General features: G+C 48.7%; 2 protein-coding genes and 2 long non-coding RNA genes across 7 annotated transcripts in view; 2 read left to right on the plus strand and 2 right to left on the minus strand.

Moving 5' to 3' along the window:
• Window positions 1–2794: 2794 nt before the first annotated feature.
• On the minus strand, window positions 2795–11850 carry Gm38462 (predicted gene, 38462). Of its 2 annotated transcripts, none has more exons than NR_164327.1 (2): window positions 11762–11850; window positions 2795–3414 (listed from the first exon to the last, which is right to left on the minus strand). It is a non-coding gene; the product is annotated as a predicted gene, 38462 (long non-coding RNA). The 2 variants fall into 2 exon arrangements; NR_164328.1 differs by lacking the exon at window positions 11762–11850 and adding an exon at window positions 5309–5393.
• On the plus strand, window positions 4407–7725 carry Hoxd8 (homeobox D8). 3 transcript variants are annotated; one of them, NM_001290731.1, is made up of 3 exons: window positions 4407–4516; window positions 5763–5910; window positions 6306–7725. In NM_001290731.1, the coding sequence occupies exons 2-3, from the start codon at window positions 5886–5888 to the stop codon at window positions 6602–6604; spliced, it is 324 nt and encodes a 107-aa protein (NP_001277660.1). In that variant the 5' UTR covers window positions 4407–4516; window positions 5763–5885; the 3' UTR covers window positions 6605–7725. The 3 variants fall into 3 exon arrangements, with proteins under 3 accessions (NP_001277660.1, NP_032302.2, NP_001277659.1); NM_008276.3 differs by lacking the exon at window positions 4407–4516 and having other exon boundaries at window positions 5281–5910; NM_001290730.1 differs by lacking the exon at window positions 4407–4516 and having other exon boundaries at window positions 5281–5910; window positions 6309–7725.
• On the minus strand, window positions 9836–15922 carry Hoxd3os1 (homeobox D3, opposite strand 1). Its single transcript, NR_027899.1, has 3 exons — window positions 15498–15922; window positions 14063–14193; window positions 9836–10073 (listed from the first exon to the last, which is right to left on the minus strand). It is a non-coding gene; the product is annotated as a homeobox D3, opposite strand 1 (long non-coding RNA).
• The window catches only part of Hoxd3 (homeobox D3), a 36279-nt gene continuing 31661 nt past the window's right edge, over window positions 11785–16402 (plus strand). Inside the window, exon 1 of the mRNA NM_010468.2 lies at window positions 11785–12108. The gene's annotated coding sequence lies outside the window, so the exon portion shown is untranslated. The remainder of the gene's footprint in view (window positions 12109–16402) is intronic.

The raw sequence follows: 16402 nt of genomic DNA on the forward strand, positions 1-16402 counted from the left end.
CGTTGTGTGACTGCTCTCTGTGTCTTTGCAAAATAACATAATCATCAGACTGTCCCATCCCTGAAAAGGGACACGTTGCTAAAGGTTGGCGGTCCGAGCACCTGGAGGGTCTCTGAGACACCTTGAAGCTTCCGATTGTGTAAGCACACCTGGCGGGAGAGCACAACTTTGGAAGGTGTCTTGGTACTTCCACTATCCTGTAGCCAGGGCCACAATGAATTCCCAGCCTTAGGCCCTGGGTGAGCCTCTCTGCAGAGCCACTGGCGCCAGGAACCAGGCACCCTTTTGCTAAAGCTTTGACACACCGCACCTCTGGCTTACTTCTATCCTGGAGACCCAGCCGCCAACCCCCATCTCCAAACAAGCGAAAGGGCACTCTGGAGTAACTCCCCCAGGCCTGCGAGGCTGGCTGGCTCCAGGAGGTCCTAGCCGGTTGGACAGTGAGCTTCCACCCCTCCCCACCAAAGCCCCAAAGTGACCTTAGCGGACCAAAATGGTCAAGGCTCTCCTCCCCATATCCTTCTCCTGCCGCCCATCCCCTTCAAACAGCTTCTGTGTATGTTTAGCCCCCAGCTTGGCCCTCTGAGGCCGCTTTGAGAGGCTAAAATGAAGGTCATTGTGAGGGTTCAGGCGAATCACTGGCGTTGTAGGCCCTAGAGGAGGCCGCGGCGCCGGACAGCCTGGGTTGGGCGGAAGGAGGGGGTGATGGTAGAGATCTTGGGGGATCCTGATGAAAGAGGGGGACTCCAAGAAAAAAGCAGATGGGGGCTGGGAGGGAAAGCCAAGGGCCAGATCCGGCCGAAGGTGCTGCATCCTCCGCCCCTTAGGCCAGGCGGATACCTACAGCTCTTTGAAAACAGGAAGAGCCAAGGTGTCATAAAGCCATCGAGCCGGCGAGACGTCTGGAGGTAATGAGTTTACGACAGCCCAGGCGCTTCGCTTTGAAACCATCTCATTTTGATGTTTGTGGGAGGAAAGAAAAAATGCAGACAAAACTGGGTCTTAAAATCTGGACAATAAAATATAAACAAGACCTAGACCAAGAAGGAAAGGGCTTAGAAGCCCCCCAGCGAGGTGTGAGCATCCAGAAAATAAAAATGAGAGGTGATATATTTCTGAATTTTAAAATGGGGCGAACGTTAGAGATAGTCTATGGCGGGTAGCTCTTTAATATTTTGACTGTGGCCATGATCTATCTGGTTCTTTTAATAATAAAAGTGAGACAATAATGTCATTCTGCTGTTACTTGAGATGGCCTGGAGTGATCTTGGGCCATTTACTCAAGCAAGCATCTCTTAGAATTATGTCTTGTGAGAAAGGGGGGAGTTACACCCCTCTTCACACCAAATTTCAGACAAAAATATAGAAGTTTGTTCACTTATTACAGATACAGTCATTTAAGCTAACTTGGCAAAAACATTTCTGAAAATGAGAGACAGAAATTTAGCAAGAAACACACTGATTTGGTAATGCTTGTTTGTTTTTTTAAAAAGACAAATAGACCGCTTATCCAATTCGGTTCAGTCTGTCACTTATACAACCTAAAAAAAAAAAATCTCATTTATTGTCTGGAGAAATTTGAATACACATAAGCCCAACAGGGACTTTCCGGACAGGCGCTCGAGATGTAGCAAAAGCTTCTAATTTGACTTTAATCCACCCCAAATTATCCAGTTTAATGGGCCCAAAACATTACAATTAGAAAGTTGAATTAGCAAATACTGATGATTTAATGTTGTGAGTAACAGCTTTTAGGAGAAAAACAATAATATTTGACTTCCAGAAAATTTTTAGCTGTCAAAATGTCTGCTTTCTTTGAAAAAAAAAAAGTCTCATCAATTAATATTCTTAAAGTTTTGATTTTTGTTAAACCTTGCTTGTCCTATAATTGTGCCTAAAAAACACAGCTGGGAGGTTAAAGAATGGGGGACTTGCGGTGTCTGGCAAAAGACAGGCTGGAAGCTTTTGGCAAACACGCTACTTGCAAGTTCTTGCGAGCACAAATGAGAATTTCCTCTGTATTCAGGAGCCCATGGTTGCTGCACTTGACTTGTTGACAGTCAAAGAGATGAAGCAGTATTAATGTCAGCGGTCCAAACCCAAGTCAAACTAAAGAATTAAGATTAGAATTGGTTTGAGCCAAATGAAAGGAAAATCAAACTCGGTTGGCTTGCGACCGCATTTGGCCACTAGAGAGCGCTGTTGCTCCACTTTCTGATCTCGTAAAGCTAGCGTTGTGGTGCAGGAAGGTTTTGATTAAAAATATTTACAATCTTACTTTTAATCTTAAATTAGGATAAATTTAACAAAAATAAACAACGTGAACTATTAAATTCTCAAGCCGTGCTAGTAAGGCATAAAATTTTGGTTCAGTCAGCATTTCAGAAAATCTGAACCGTTGTGCAGAAATTATAAACCGTAAATGCAGTCCATCAAAACAGAAATGTGTAAAAGCAGAGATATTTATGAAGTTAACCAGCTTTTCTTCTTTTCCGACAACAGACAGAATGCTTAAATAACATTGAAAAACCCACATTATTTTGCCATCAGAGAAAACGTGTTGTTGTGTTTTAAAAATTAGGCCTGAATCTGTAGAAATGACGGCCATATTCATGGGCAACCTCCCAAATATATGGAGTTTTTAAAAGTGCCGTGTGTTACTGAGATCTGGGTCCTCAAAATTCCCCCCCCCATTCCATTCCCAGACCTATTCATTCAGTCAATGTCCAAATACACCCACGTTCCCCTGAACATCCAGGCCAAACAGTAGAATAAAAAGGGCACAGTTACCGAGTTTTGCTCCAAGGCTTTATTGAAAAGAAAATCATTTCATTGCACATTTGCAGGGCAGAAGTTCAAATCCTAAAAAGTCAGAATCAGTTGTTAAACTTCGCATTTGAAGGATACTTGAAAGAAAAACGAAACCTAATAAAACACCCTTGCCCTTGACCACCCCCAATAACACGTCCCCTATACTCTCTAATGTAAATTTTAATAACACAAGTCTTTATCATCTATAGGGTCATCAATAATTTGTTTACCTTCACCACTTTTAGCTATTCCTTGTCGAAATAATTGAGTTATACATTACTAACGAAAATGCCTTTCTATGATGACCTTATTTATAAAAAGGAGATTCAGACCTCTCGGACTGACCTCGCGATTCTTTCCACAGGGGCTGAACAACCCCCGCAAGGGATGGAAGGTCGTTAAAATTCTGGCCTCCTGAATCTTTGAGTCCATCTGGGTTTTTAGGCATTTGTATTTGGCCGTGGGAGGTCAGCACGGTGTGATTTAGTGTAAGCTGGAGAGTCTTTGGTGAGCTGGGGTGCATCTTCTAGGTCTGTCCTCAAGATCAGAGAGCCTGGTGTCCTCCCGGCACCGGATTATCCCAAAGGATAAAGGGTTCAGCACCTAAAGGGGGAGGGAGGGAGAGGAAAGGGGGTAGAAAGATGAGAGGGGGAGGGAGAATAAGAATATCAATATATTTTTATTGGATATTCAAACGAGAGGGGGAAGATGACTGTGTAGGGAAGCGATTGTTGGTGTAAAGCCACGCAGATTTGCACAGGTGCCACGGTAAGGGCACTGCCTAGTCCAGAAGATGCTAATCCTGGACTTCTGCAGATGACACTGCGTCTCTTCCTTAACGCCCACAAACCAGGCTTCTCTTGACTTCCGAGCCTTCTCTTTATTTCTCTCGGGAAAATCAAGTTTATGCTAAGGCCTGCATCCAGTCTCTGGCAGTTCTTTCCCAGTGGTGTGTGAGCTAAGGTCGTTAAGCACAGGACAGGGAAGGTCTGCCTGCAGCTGCCTGGAACCAGCACGGTCCGAAAGCGGACTGAGGAATTCAATTTCTCCTGCCCCATCCCCCGGCCCCCGCCGCGCTCCACCCGGGACCACAGCCCGCCCGAGTCTGGGCGCCTGGGTTGGGACCCGGGAGCCCTGCGCCCTGCCCTAGGAAATGCCACCCACCCCGGCATGATTCCTTCTTCCCACTGGGAACGTTTCTGCCACTCTTCTCTTCACTCTCTCAGCGACACTCATGTCCCCTTCCCACATTCTCTCGCCTCCCCCTCCCTCCCTGTGGCCAACACTGACGTCTATCAAGGGTGAAATGATGGAAACTATATTCATGGGCATGATTTCCATTAAATATCAATTAACCTGGGAGCCTCAACCAGGCATGCAGTGCGTCAAGGGTAAATGTACATCTCATTTCCACAGGGCCTGCTTGGCTGGAAAAAGCAGGACTTTGATTCGCTTTGATAAGGTCAGGATTCGGAGGCTGGATTGTGGCTTTTTAATCAAAACCACTTAGCTAGGCCCAAACAAATGCAAGGACCAATCAATCCGTCAACCTCGCTCGTCCACAGTAAGAAATGCAAAAAGAAAAAGGAAAAAAAAAAAAGCCACAGCCAGTCTCTGCTGGGCAGATCCAGGAGCCTTGCTGGAGGAGAGACCGTCTGCTCCGAGGCCTCCTGGGAGTGACCACCCCGCCTGGCCCAAGGCTAAGGTTCGGCCGCGCCCCCTCTCTGCGGACCCGGGGGGCCCCCCGCGAGCCCTTGGCAGTGCGGCTTTATGGGCCCCCTTTAAGGCTGGCGGAGGCATCCCGGGGCCGGCGTGCGGCGTCCCGTCCGGCGCAGGGGCCGCTTCGCCGCCGGCGGGATCCCTCCGCGCGGTTATCTCGCCCCCCATCTCGCTCCCTCTCCTCGCAGTGGCGGGGCGCGAAAATGCCTCGCCGGCGCGCACCGGGGCGGCAGCCTCGGCGGCGGCGGCGACAGCGCTGGGAGGGGGCGGCGGGGGGGAGGGCTGAGGTGAGAGGTGGCACCGGGCAGAGGGTGTGTTCTCTTTTCGTCTCCCTGCAGAGCGGGGGCTCGGCAGCCCCAGCCTAAGCGTCTCCCCCGTGGGCCGCGCGCACTCTTTTTTTTTTTTTTTTTCCCCTGGTCCGGGTGCGCTAGGGCCGCCTGGAGCCGGAGAGGAAACTGGAGGCCGCGGGGCAGGTCGCCCGGGCGTCCGCGGTTCCACTGCGGCCCAGCAGGCGCGCGCCGGGAGAGGCCCGCGGGGCGGAGGCGGCGGCAGCAGCGCGCGGGGGCGGGCGAGGCCGCGTGGCCCGCGAGGGAGGCGGCGCGAGGCCGAGACGGAGGCGCGAGAGCCAGGCATGAGCGGCCGGCGGCCGGACGGTCGAGCCTGAGCGGGGCGGGGGAAGCGCTCGCCGGGCGACGAGGCCCGGCGGCCCCCGCGGGCTCGAGTGAGCCGCCCCAGAGGCCCCCGCGGCGGCGCGACCGAGCTGAGGCGCGCCCCTTACCGGCTCCGCGCCGCCGGCGGCCGCCGCCCCGATGAGCTCGTACTTCGTGAACCCGCTGTACTCCAAGTACAAGGCGGCGGCCGCGGCGGCGGCGGCGGCTGCGGCGGCCGCGGCGGGCGAGGCCATCAATCCCACTTACTACGACTGTCATTTTGCACCCGAGGTCAGCGGCCGCCACGCCGCCGCCCTGCAGCTCTATGGCAACAGCGCCGCCGGCTTCCCGCACGCGCACCCGCACCCGCACCCGCACCCGTCGCCGCCGCCCGGGTGCGGCGGAGGGGGCGGCCCGGGGCCCGGCCAGGACTACTTCCACGCCGGCGCGGGCAGCCCGACCGCTGCCTACCAGGCCGCCCCACCTCCTCCGCACCCTCCGCCTCCGCCGCCGCCTCCCCCCTGCGGCGGGATTGCCTGTCACGGGGAGCCCGCGAAGTTTTACGGATACGATAACTTACAGAGACAGCCGATTTTTACGACCCAGCAAGAGGCCGAGCTGGTACAATATCCTGACTGTAAATCGTCCAGTGGTAATATTGGCGAGGACCCAGACCACTTAAATCAGAGCTCGTCTCCTTCTCAAATGTTTCCCTGGATGAGACCACAAGGTTGGGATGCGCTATTTTTTTTTTTTTTTTTTTTTTTTTAAGGAGGGGAGAAAGGGAGAAATCTGCTTTCATCTCACGTTCTAGCTTTAAAACTCCCCTGTCCTTTCCCTCTCCCCTTCCTTTTCCTTCTGGTGTAGCCAATGTGGCTCTTGTACAAAAACTAATACAGACTTTTTAAAAGTGTGTAAAGACGGGGGCAGAATAATTGTGAAGAGCTTGTCTCTGCCTCTCTTGCCTCACACCCTATATCTGTATGAGAATTAAAGACCACTGTGTATTTCACCTCTTAAGCCCGTTCCAGAAAACTCCAACAGCATTCAGAGAATCAACCATTAAAAAACAAAAAAACGTTGATTTTCCTCCCCCCCCCCCTTTTTGTTGTTGTTTTTAATCAGCAGCTCCTGGTAGACGGAGAGGAAGACAAACCTACAGTCGCTTCCAAACCCTAGAGTTGGAAAAGGAATTCCTTTTTAACCCTTATCTGACCAGGAAGAGGAGAATCGAGGTCTCCCATACTCTGGCCCTCACGGAGAGACAGGTAAAAATCTGGTTCCAGAACAGGAGAATGAAATGGAAAAAGGAGAACAACAAAGACAAGTTTCCTGCGTCCCGGCCGGAGGCAAAGGATGGAGACCCCAAAAAGGAAGTCTCGGGGCTGGAAGAAGACGGAGCTGAAGGCTGCCCCACAAATTAAACTCTACCTTTACACTTCTACCACAGACTATTAAGACTGATGATCAGTATAAGTATATACTGGTGGACACCACCGGTCCTCCCTCTTGTGTTTTGGAAACGGACTTTACCTGTGTTTCAAGCTACCTTAATGTCACTGCTCTTGAGGTTTCTGCGCTTTGAAAGGGATTTCTGTGTTTTTAAAGAGAATAGTTTGTAGTATCGCATAGAAGCAGTCCTTGAGCTGTCCTATAGAAGGGTAATTTGATACGGACCTTGTGGCTATATTTTTATAATGGTAATTTTTAACGTCTGAGCTGGTGGTTTGCCTCAACAACATAAACTTCCTAATGATCAGCGCTAGATGATTGAATATAAAATGCTTTATTAATCAAACAAGTGCACTTGAACATTTTAAATCTTTATGGTGAGTAAATTAAAAGAAGTTTATTAATAATGTTTTTAAAAATTATGCCTGCAGAATATTTACTTTATTATTTGATTAAATGTATTATTTATATTTTTCTTTCTGCTTTTGTAACGATGGTTCAGGTGTCTTCTGGCTCACTTCCAGGAGGTTTCTTTGAGCATTTTTGTAAATGTTTGTCAGGGAAGAGTCTGGGCCAAATATTGGAAAAGCACATTAGCTGAAGAGTGCAATGTATTGTCCAGGCTGCCGATTCCTTAAACTTGGGAGAGTGTTGTCCAGTGACAGGAGTTTGAGGATAATGTCAAAGTCGACATTTAGTTGGGCTTCTGTAGTCCATACAAATTATGGCCATTGAATAATCTAGAGAATTAATACTTGAAAACTAATTGCAATATTTTCACTAACTATTCATTCTGGCAAGTGGCCTTGCTTTCTTTTTGAACCCTGCTTGTAATGGCCTGGGGTTTCTAGGTCTCGATGCTCTGTGTTTCTGCTTTGTCAAGTAGGTGCCATATTCATTGTATCCTTCTTGCACTGCTCCTGTGCTCCCGTGTTGTAAGCCAGCTTGCTGTATGCATCTCAGATGTCGGTTGGTACGTCCACCCTCTGCTGTTCTTCAGGAAATCCGTGGCCTCACAGATTGGAAATGAGCCCTGAGTGTAAACAGCCGCTCCAGAGCATAGCTCCTTAATAAAGAGATGTACCTCCATAAAGAGCAGAGCTCTTTCGTCTCAGAGAACACCATTCTGGCCAGTCACAAACATGTGGCTAAGGCTCACATGAAGGGGGTGACTTAGTCAAGCCTTCTATTTTATAAACAAACAGGTGTGGGGTGTGGGTTATATACTTCCCAACCTGTTTGGTGGTGGTGGTGGTGGTGGTGGTGGTGGTGGTGGTGGTGGTGGTGGTGGTGGTGGTGGTGGTATTGGTATGGAGGCCTCCTAGAGTGAACTAACTATCCACACTTGTTTCATTAAATAATTCTGGCATGATAGTGTGACAGCTTTGAACTTCAAAAGGATTCAAGTCAAGTCCTAGGCCTGATGACCCAGAGTCCAGGTTACACCACAGCCTAATTCCAAAGACTCCCAGTTGAAGCTGGGGTTTGGCATCTATTATTAACAGGATATCCATTTCCCATTTGAAGCTGTTCATGCAGCTGCTTTTTTATATGGGGGTGGGGGTAGAGAAAAGAAGGAAGGAAAGGAGAAATACAAATAAATGTATTTCTCATGGGAAAAAATGGCAATACTTTAAAGTAGACATTGAGTTGTGGCTGCTTTTTCTAGCCACATTTACTTTTATGAGTGTGGTTTTTGTTTTATTGTCACTTTCCAGGCTGGCTTCTATGACATCAGTAAGAAAAGAAGGCTCTTGAGCTTTGCACCAGGCTCACTGGCAGGCGGTAGTGGGTGGTTTGTCTGCTGTCTTGTGGATAGCAGTAGGATTGGTGCTGGCTGGGTTAAAGGCAAGTCACCACCTGACTCTCCACCCAGGGAAGAGGCCATGGCTGTGACATTTGTCAACCTAAGCCCGGAAAGATGATTTAATCAGGAGTGGCCAAGGCTTAAACATTTGTACAGAGCAGACAGCTGCAAAGGCCAGTGTTGGATTTGGGGATGTTTGCGTACTCTTGTGTACTGCCTGAACCAATCGCTGTCTGTGTTAGCTGGAACAGAGAGCAAGGACGCCTTGGGCTGAGAGCCCAGCTGGAAAACAGCCTTGGGCATAAACTACCTGAAGACCAGCACTGGCTAAACTCCAACTGCTTTTGATTTAAGGGACTCTTTAAACTTTGCTCTCTCTGGGGTGGGAAAGATGGCCCAGCAGTTAGAGCACTTGTTGCTCTTGCAGAATATCAAGGCTCCAGTTCTTAGCATCCATGTGGTGACTCACACCCATGCACAAGCCTAGTTCCAGGAAATGGAATGGGGTGCACTTACGTGCATGCTGCCAAAACATTTGTACACATATAACAAAAATTAATAAATTAAAAAATTGGTATCTCCAACTCAAGAATGCTCCCCCAAATATCACTCTTCAAACTAAAATTTGACAAGCTTCAACTAGGAAAAGGACCTACTGAGTGAAGGAGTGGGAATAGAAATCAAAGATAGAAAATAAGGTAAAAACACCACATCTTTGACATTCTGACAGACTTTGCAGCTCTGAAAATGCACCTTCGTTTAGGGCCACACTGGCCCCTGAACCATAGATTTACACATACAGAAAATGCTGATAATAAATGTAAAAATGAATGTTTCTGCAGCTACCAAAGAGCATAGGTTTCCAAATAAAGACCTTGAGGAATTACCCTCCCCCATTCCTCTCTTCCTCTCATCAAGGTTGGACCCCCACCCCTTGATGCCATCTCAGTGGGGAGGGACTAGTGGGGAAGCAGGCAAGGTGCCTTTCTGATTGGTTCAGCTCTGTAAACAGTCAAGCACTGCAGCAAGAAAGGAACTTTTTTTTTTTTTTTTTTTTTTTTTTTTGCTGCACAAATTTACATAAACCTCCAGAGACCTTGTAAAACCAGGTGGCGCTTTTCTATCCTGAGACCTAGCAAAGTCTGTAATTCCACAAAAATCAAGGGCCCCTCAATGTGAACACTGGCTACAAGAGAAAAGCCTTCTGAGTGACAACACCGGAGCCACAGACAAAAAGAGGGTGTGGTGGTTCCTCCCTTTTAGAGAAAAGTCGGTTCTAGGATTCCATTTTCCGAGTCCTATTGCTTGCCTCTGCACAGCAGACAAACAGCACAACATGGCTGCCTCTCTCTGCAGTCTCTCCCCATCCCTCATTTCCCCCAGGCTGAAAGGGCATGGGATAAGCTCTGCTTTTATTTGGATAGAGGGCAGATGATACAGAGGCAAATTGAGATTAATTTTTAGAATGTTTTAGAATTGAACAATCTCTTTACCCACTTCTATGTGTATCGACCAGGGAATAAGCACCAGCTTGCCCATTTCCTTGTGTAATAACATATTGTTTAATTCACTGCATAAGAATTCACATCTAGTGTCTCCTCCATATCTTGGATGTTTGCTGAATCCTTGGGTGTCTAGAGGTGGAAAGGGAAAGAGAGAGGAAAAAAAAACCATTTTAATGGACCAGCAAAATTAGAGCCCACTGGCCTTTTCAAGAATTAAGAATTTTGCTGACAGATGGTGGCAGAAACCCTTTAATTAAAATTATCCAAGTTCATGAGAACTTTCTCTTAGGATACAAATGACCTGCACAAAGGGGCGCTATGCTTCAGTTCATCTCCACTAGTAACTTAGAGCTCCAACATCTAATGCGGATACTCAGAAACACCTTGCTAGACTGTTCTGAAAATGACTGAGCAGGATAGTGGTCCCTGTCAGGCAGGCTCTGGTCGCAGTGCTCCTGAGAGGAACCTGCAATACCATTGACTTTCAGGTGAGCTCCCCAGAGAGCTTCCCACTGACAATACAAAGGTGATACCACTCCAACCTTTGAGGAATTTTTTTTTTCCTAGATTGTTCTTTTCAAGAACAGATAAAACTCCTTCCCTTCCCAGAGCTGCATTGAGCGTTTTTCAATGGTCAAACATGGAGGCCAGGGGCTGAAATGATTGAAGAAAGAGCAGAGAGGACTAGTACTAACTTCCCCAATAAGCAAGAATTGATCGAGGACCTAAAGTGAGGGATGGGGGGGGGGGGGAATTTCCTTTCTGTGGCAATAGATTAAAAGCCCAATCGTGGGTGCTCAAAATGGTATTTCAGAGAGGTAGACAAGTATCCCAAACCATTCACAGCCTTTGGGATGAGTGGTTGCTCCCCCACCACAGAAACACGTAGGAGGCGGGAGGGACCCTAATTTAAGTTGGAGCCAAGTGGCAAATGAATGTGCTCTCTTGGCCTAAACAGCCCCGTTTTCTGGGTAAAGTATTGGGATGTGGCTTTCCTGAAATGAGCGGGTAAAAACTGAGAGTGCCTGCTTTCCTTCTGGACAAGTGTTTTTTTGTGAGGGAGAGGAAGAGAGTAGCCAAGTGACCAACGTTGGGGGGGGGGGCAGACTTGGGACTGGGGGAGGCGCTGTGGGATGACATCCCCGGAGCTTAAGCACTGCCTGGTCTCATTTCCCTCCCACATGGCGGCCAATTGCACAGACGTTTTGAGCCAAACAAAACCAAAAATGCCCAGTAATTCCTAGAAAAGGTGTGGTGCGTGCGCGCGTGCGTGTGTGTGTGTGTGTGTGTGTGTGTGTGTGTGTGTGTGTGTGTGAAAGAGGGGGGGGGAGGCACAGAGACAGACAGAGACAGAACGAGAGAGAACTGACACACAGAGAGGAGAGAGAGAGAGAGAGAGAGAGAGAGAGAGAGAGAGAGAGAGAGAGAAGAGAGGAAAGGGATTCCGAAGAGAAAGGAAAAGAAAAGAAGATAAAAAGAGGAGAGGTAGTAAGGAGAGAGAGAGAGAGAGAGAGAGAGAGAGAGAGAGAGAGAGAGAGAGAGGAGAGAGAGGAGAGAGAGAGAGAAAGAGAAGAGGAAAAACATGGCGCTCGCGAGCTGTATGTGCAAAATCCGCAAGGAATTGCAGTAAATTCCTTTTTGTTTGAAGAAAATTTACAACTTGGTAATAGACCTTTTTATGACCTATTTGCGGTCGTCATTGGCTGCGGCTGGTCATGTGCAGGCGCCGCTCGCCTTCACGGCCTTTTTCCTGATTTCCCAGGCGAATTTGCCCCCGCATTCTGCTTTCCCAGAGCCTCACCCCCTCTTTTTCTAACCTTTGTCTCTGCAGAGGTGGGCTCTAGTCGCCGGCTGCGGGATCGCGTGGTCCGCAGCGGCCTGGGCTCCCGCCGCGACTCCACCGCAGCTCGCCCCCGGTCGCGATTGCGGCCGCTTCCAGAGCCGGCGGGGAGCCCGGAAGGAGCCCCGGGCGCCGAGCCACCAGCCGCCTCTCACACTCCAGCAGGGAGCCGACCGCCTGCTTCAACCCTGGTCCCGAGCTTCCTACCCGATCCCTCCAGCAACATGAGCCCAAACCTGCCGAGGATGGTGAGCGCAGCCGGGCAGCGCCGGATGGATTCCAGCCACAGTCCGGGCCGACCGCCCGCAGTTCGGCACCCTCCGGGTAAGAGCCACCCTGCTGGCGCAGGAGCTGCCCGCTCCACCGCCTCGGGCAATGGGTGCCACTTCCCCAGCTCCCCGCGTTATTCAAGAACCTGGGGATCGCTCTCTGCATCCTCGTCCCTAAAGTATGTCCCTTGGGGCTCGAGGTAGGGTCCTGCTAGGCTCAAAAGTGCATTGGGGACTCCTTCGTGTCTCTCACCTCACCCCACCCCCTCAGAGATCCCTTGACTTGGAAACCCGCAGATCCCGAGCTCCCCTCCCCCAATCCGCCCTGTGAAGAAGAATGTGAAAATGGTTTCTGGACTCCTCAGCTTGGCTGGGGCTGGGGGGTGAGGGGTGGGGTCAGTAAAGGTTTCGTATGGTATAGAATACCGTGTTTCTGTGGTTTGATGGTGGTCAGAACTACCCTAGGTTAACAGGTGTTTTTCGAGGGTTGGGTCGTGGGTGGGGGTGGGGAGACTTCGGTGTATTCAGGATGTCTTTCATGGGTGAGGCCAATTTTTAGGATCTATATTTTATTGGGCCTTGTGTATAAAGACGCTTTAATTATTTAAAAACATTTCTCTAATTCTTAAGGGGAAAATGGTAATAATAACCCAAGCTAGGTTCTTCCTGCATCTGATAATGTGTCAGGTGAATTTGGACTATTTTATGTCACAAATGGATGTTTGCTATGGGAAGTAATATCAGAAAATCTGGTACAGGTTTTAGGATAAACCCAATAGATATTTGAGAAATGTGAGGCATTTCGGCGTTCAAACATCGCGTGTGTTTCTCATTTGTCAGAGTAATGAAAGAGTAGATCTTTTTGCTTTCCAAATGCGTTGTGTTTTTTTTTCCATTTTCCAATAAACACCATACTGCAATATTTCCCTTATTTCGAAACTACTGAACCAAACACACAGGAAAAAAAAAGAAAGAAAGAAAAAGAAAATCTTTGCAGAACATAATGTTGTTTCACTCCCCAAAATTTTGGATGGCATTTGACGATGCACTTTGAAACCCCTATTTCCTGTTCCTTCAGGAACACATAGGGAAACATTGAAACCTTAGACAATCTGCCGCATTGCGCATAAGACTGCACATGGCGGTGGGCCATAGTCCCCAACGTGCTTATCGACAAATCCTTATTGTTTGCCCAGATATTCCAGTATAACAGTGTTGGCTGTACAAATACTTGTGAACAATAGGTGATATGTTTGTAGAAAGGTGTTTTTAGTAATTAAGGATGGAATCACTCTCATTTCAAAATGGAGGACCAGTTGATGTCTGCAGAATTGTTCTGGGTCGGTAACTCAGAGGGCTCACTGTCTCTGGAGTGGGTTTTTGTTTCTTATTTTATTTTTATTCGGAGCGTCTGTATCTTGTAAGCAGTTCCCTATTACACATTGATGACGCTGAGAGTAAGAGGAAACATTCCCTTTGGAAAAACAAGCTCCTTGACTGCGTCCATAGGCCCTGCAGCTAGCTAGGTTCATTGAAGTTGGGTGGGGCTCAAAGACTTGATGGCCTGAGTCTGGGTGGGGCTGGGGGTGGACTTGGAGTTCTGAGGCTGGGTGGGGCTGGGGTGGGCTGGATGCTCGGCTGGCCAAGTTGTAGGTTTGGGGTTTCAGCTGCTTTTTCCTGGGTTTGGTGGCCCAGCGTGTTTCGGTGAAGAACGTGGTTCTGATTACACAGAGGAAGGTGGTGCCAGGTGCAAACATGGAGGATGTAGGGTATCATTGTGAGCCTCGTGGTGATATTCAAAGCTTATTGGAAAGAAACGGTTGGTTGCCACTTGAGAAATAAACGTTTGGGAAGTCGCACATTTTCTCTACAAGGAAAGGCTAAGAGGCTGACACCGCCATAACTGCCTTCATTGTCTCTGTGAACCTAACAACAAAAAATAAACAAAAAAGGAAAGAAAACCGGAGAGAAAAAGAAACGAAATTTAAAGATTATTCGGAGCCTAAGACCTTAGAGGTTTCTGGGCAAAACTCCCAGCGTCCTGGGTCCAAACTTCTATTTATAGACTGGGGAGCCAATGTCCTGGCCTTGGTTTCTTCTTGGGTGGACACAAGAGCTGGGAGTGCAGTCTCTGGAAAGTCTAGGAAATAAAGCAAAGTTCGCTATTACAAACGTAGCCAAGAAAACTGGCTGAAAATCAACCGTCTTTTTCCTATCATATCTTTCTACTAATACGTATATTTTGCCAGAATTCTGTTCTCTGAGTCCAAGAGGCAGGGGAAACCGGAACAAAGACAGTATTTCACCCTGGGCTGGCAGGCAGCTGTTAGAGGTGTTTACGGCCTTGTCGCAGTGCGGCGGAGGCCAGTGAGGGTTTTCGGGGGCACAGGAAGCTGTGGAGAAGCAACCAAGAACTCGGAATTCCGATTTAAATCCAATTTAGGTGCACTTTTTCGGAAATGATAAAAATAGATACCATTGTTTCAAAGGAAAGTATCTCCTAGACTTGATAGTTTTGCAAAACTAGAGGAGAAATTATGCTCTCTAAACCCAGGGTGGTGTTCCCCCTCTCTGTTAACAGATGACAGGGAGAAGCTGCACCCCATATGTGAAAATTCTAATTCAAAGACAACACTGAGTGTCCATCTGCAACATGGAGATTTTGTTGATTTGATTGAACCAGACTAGAAAGATTGATTTGAGGCATTAATTCAGATTTTCCTGCAAAAGAAAACCACGTGTTTCATGCCTCTTTTAGATAGGATTCTCGAGTCCTTCCACAGCCAGGCGCTGGAGTGGTGTGCGTTGGAACCCCCGGCACTGTGCTTGAGGCGGCATCGCTCAGAGCCTCTGCAGTGCGGGGCCGCGCACGCCCAGCGCATGTGCAGTGAAATAGCCCAGCCCAGGGATTGACCCAGTACTGCACAGACTGGGGGAGGGAGCGATAGGAGGAGATAACCAGACCCATTACCCCTTCCTTAGGCTTTGCTGCTCACCGTTTCTTCCTTTCATCTAAAGATAGCCACGACTTTACCCTTGACTACAATTACTTTCAATCTTAGACTTAAACCACCCCACCCTAATGTGTCTGTACACTAGAAATAGGTTGCAAATATGAGCTAGTAGTGAGTAGAATTTTTTTCTTTTCCAGGTGTACACACACACACACACACACACACACACACACACACACACACACGACCCTCAGAAATAGTTTTTTTTTTTTTTCAGACTGGCGCTGCGGCTCTGGGAAAAGGCCTTTCTTCCTGGTGCCCGTTCAAACTGACAAACTTCGGGACGATCGTTCTTGTAACGAACACCAGCACAGCACATTCTAAAGCTCAGGCTCAGCAGAGAGCAATCAGATAAACAAATAAGTAAATAAATAAACAAACAAACAAACAAACAAACAAACAAACTGGAGGGATTTTCCTCCTGCCTCACCTAATCAAGGAGAGATGAGATGCTCGCTTCTGGGTCACAGGCTTGTTGTCTGAGCTGGGGGTGGGGCGGTAAGAGGTAGCCTCAAGGACTTTTGGACTCCTTTTTGCCTCTCCAGTGGACGTGGCAGAATCAACTTCTGATGTCCCAGGAAGGAAGTGCCTAGTCTAGGTTTTCTAGGGCTGGTGGTGTCCCTTTTCGGTTGTCTGGAGCTTTGTCCAGGAGGAGGCGCTGTAGGACAAGCGTCTCGCTGGCTTCGCCGATGCCGCCCATGCCCTGGGTGGGAGGGGAATGGGAGGACACAAGAGCCACCCGTTCTTCTGCCCCGCCTTCCACCTCAGCTCGCTCAGCGCTCAGCGTGCGTGGCATCAGACAAGGGTGGGTGGTGTGATCACTTGTCCGCCAGCTGCCCTCAACCAGGCATCTCTGAGGTCTTTGGAACCTGAAAACTGATGCCGGGGTGAAAGGCCACCTTGTTTCCCTCGGCGACCCAGAGGGGGCGTTATTTCCTCATTCTGTACTCTAGGAACAGGCAACCAGATTTTGTGATAGAGCAAGCTGTTCCTAAACCTCAGGGCCCCAGTGAGAAGCAGCACCCCATGAACAGCTTCAGTTCTTGCCTTTCACTTGTCCCAAGTTCCTAGTACCCAGGACAGGCAGCTTGGGGAAGCACAGCATGGATGGAGACCCTTTCTAGCAAGGCAACTGACCTCCTCCTGCTAATTTAGAACAGCGCCTGGGCCCTGTGACACATTTCTGACTCTCTGAAAGTCTGAGGCAATCCCACCTGCACCCCATAGCTTGCGAATCATGCTGGTGTGTGGACTTCTGTCCCCAACACTCCTGCCTCACCACTGTGCTCGTCGCAGGCCTACTGTGTGGTTCGCCGGCTGGTCTCCGTTCAAAGG

The sequence above is a fragment of the Mus musculus genome, chromosome 2, assembly GCF_000001635.26.
Source record: "Mus musculus strain C57BL/6J chromosome 2, GRCm38.p6 C57BL/6J".
Classification (NCBI taxonomy): Eukaryota; Metazoa; Chordata; class Mammalia; order Rodentia; family Muridae; genus Mus; species Mus musculus.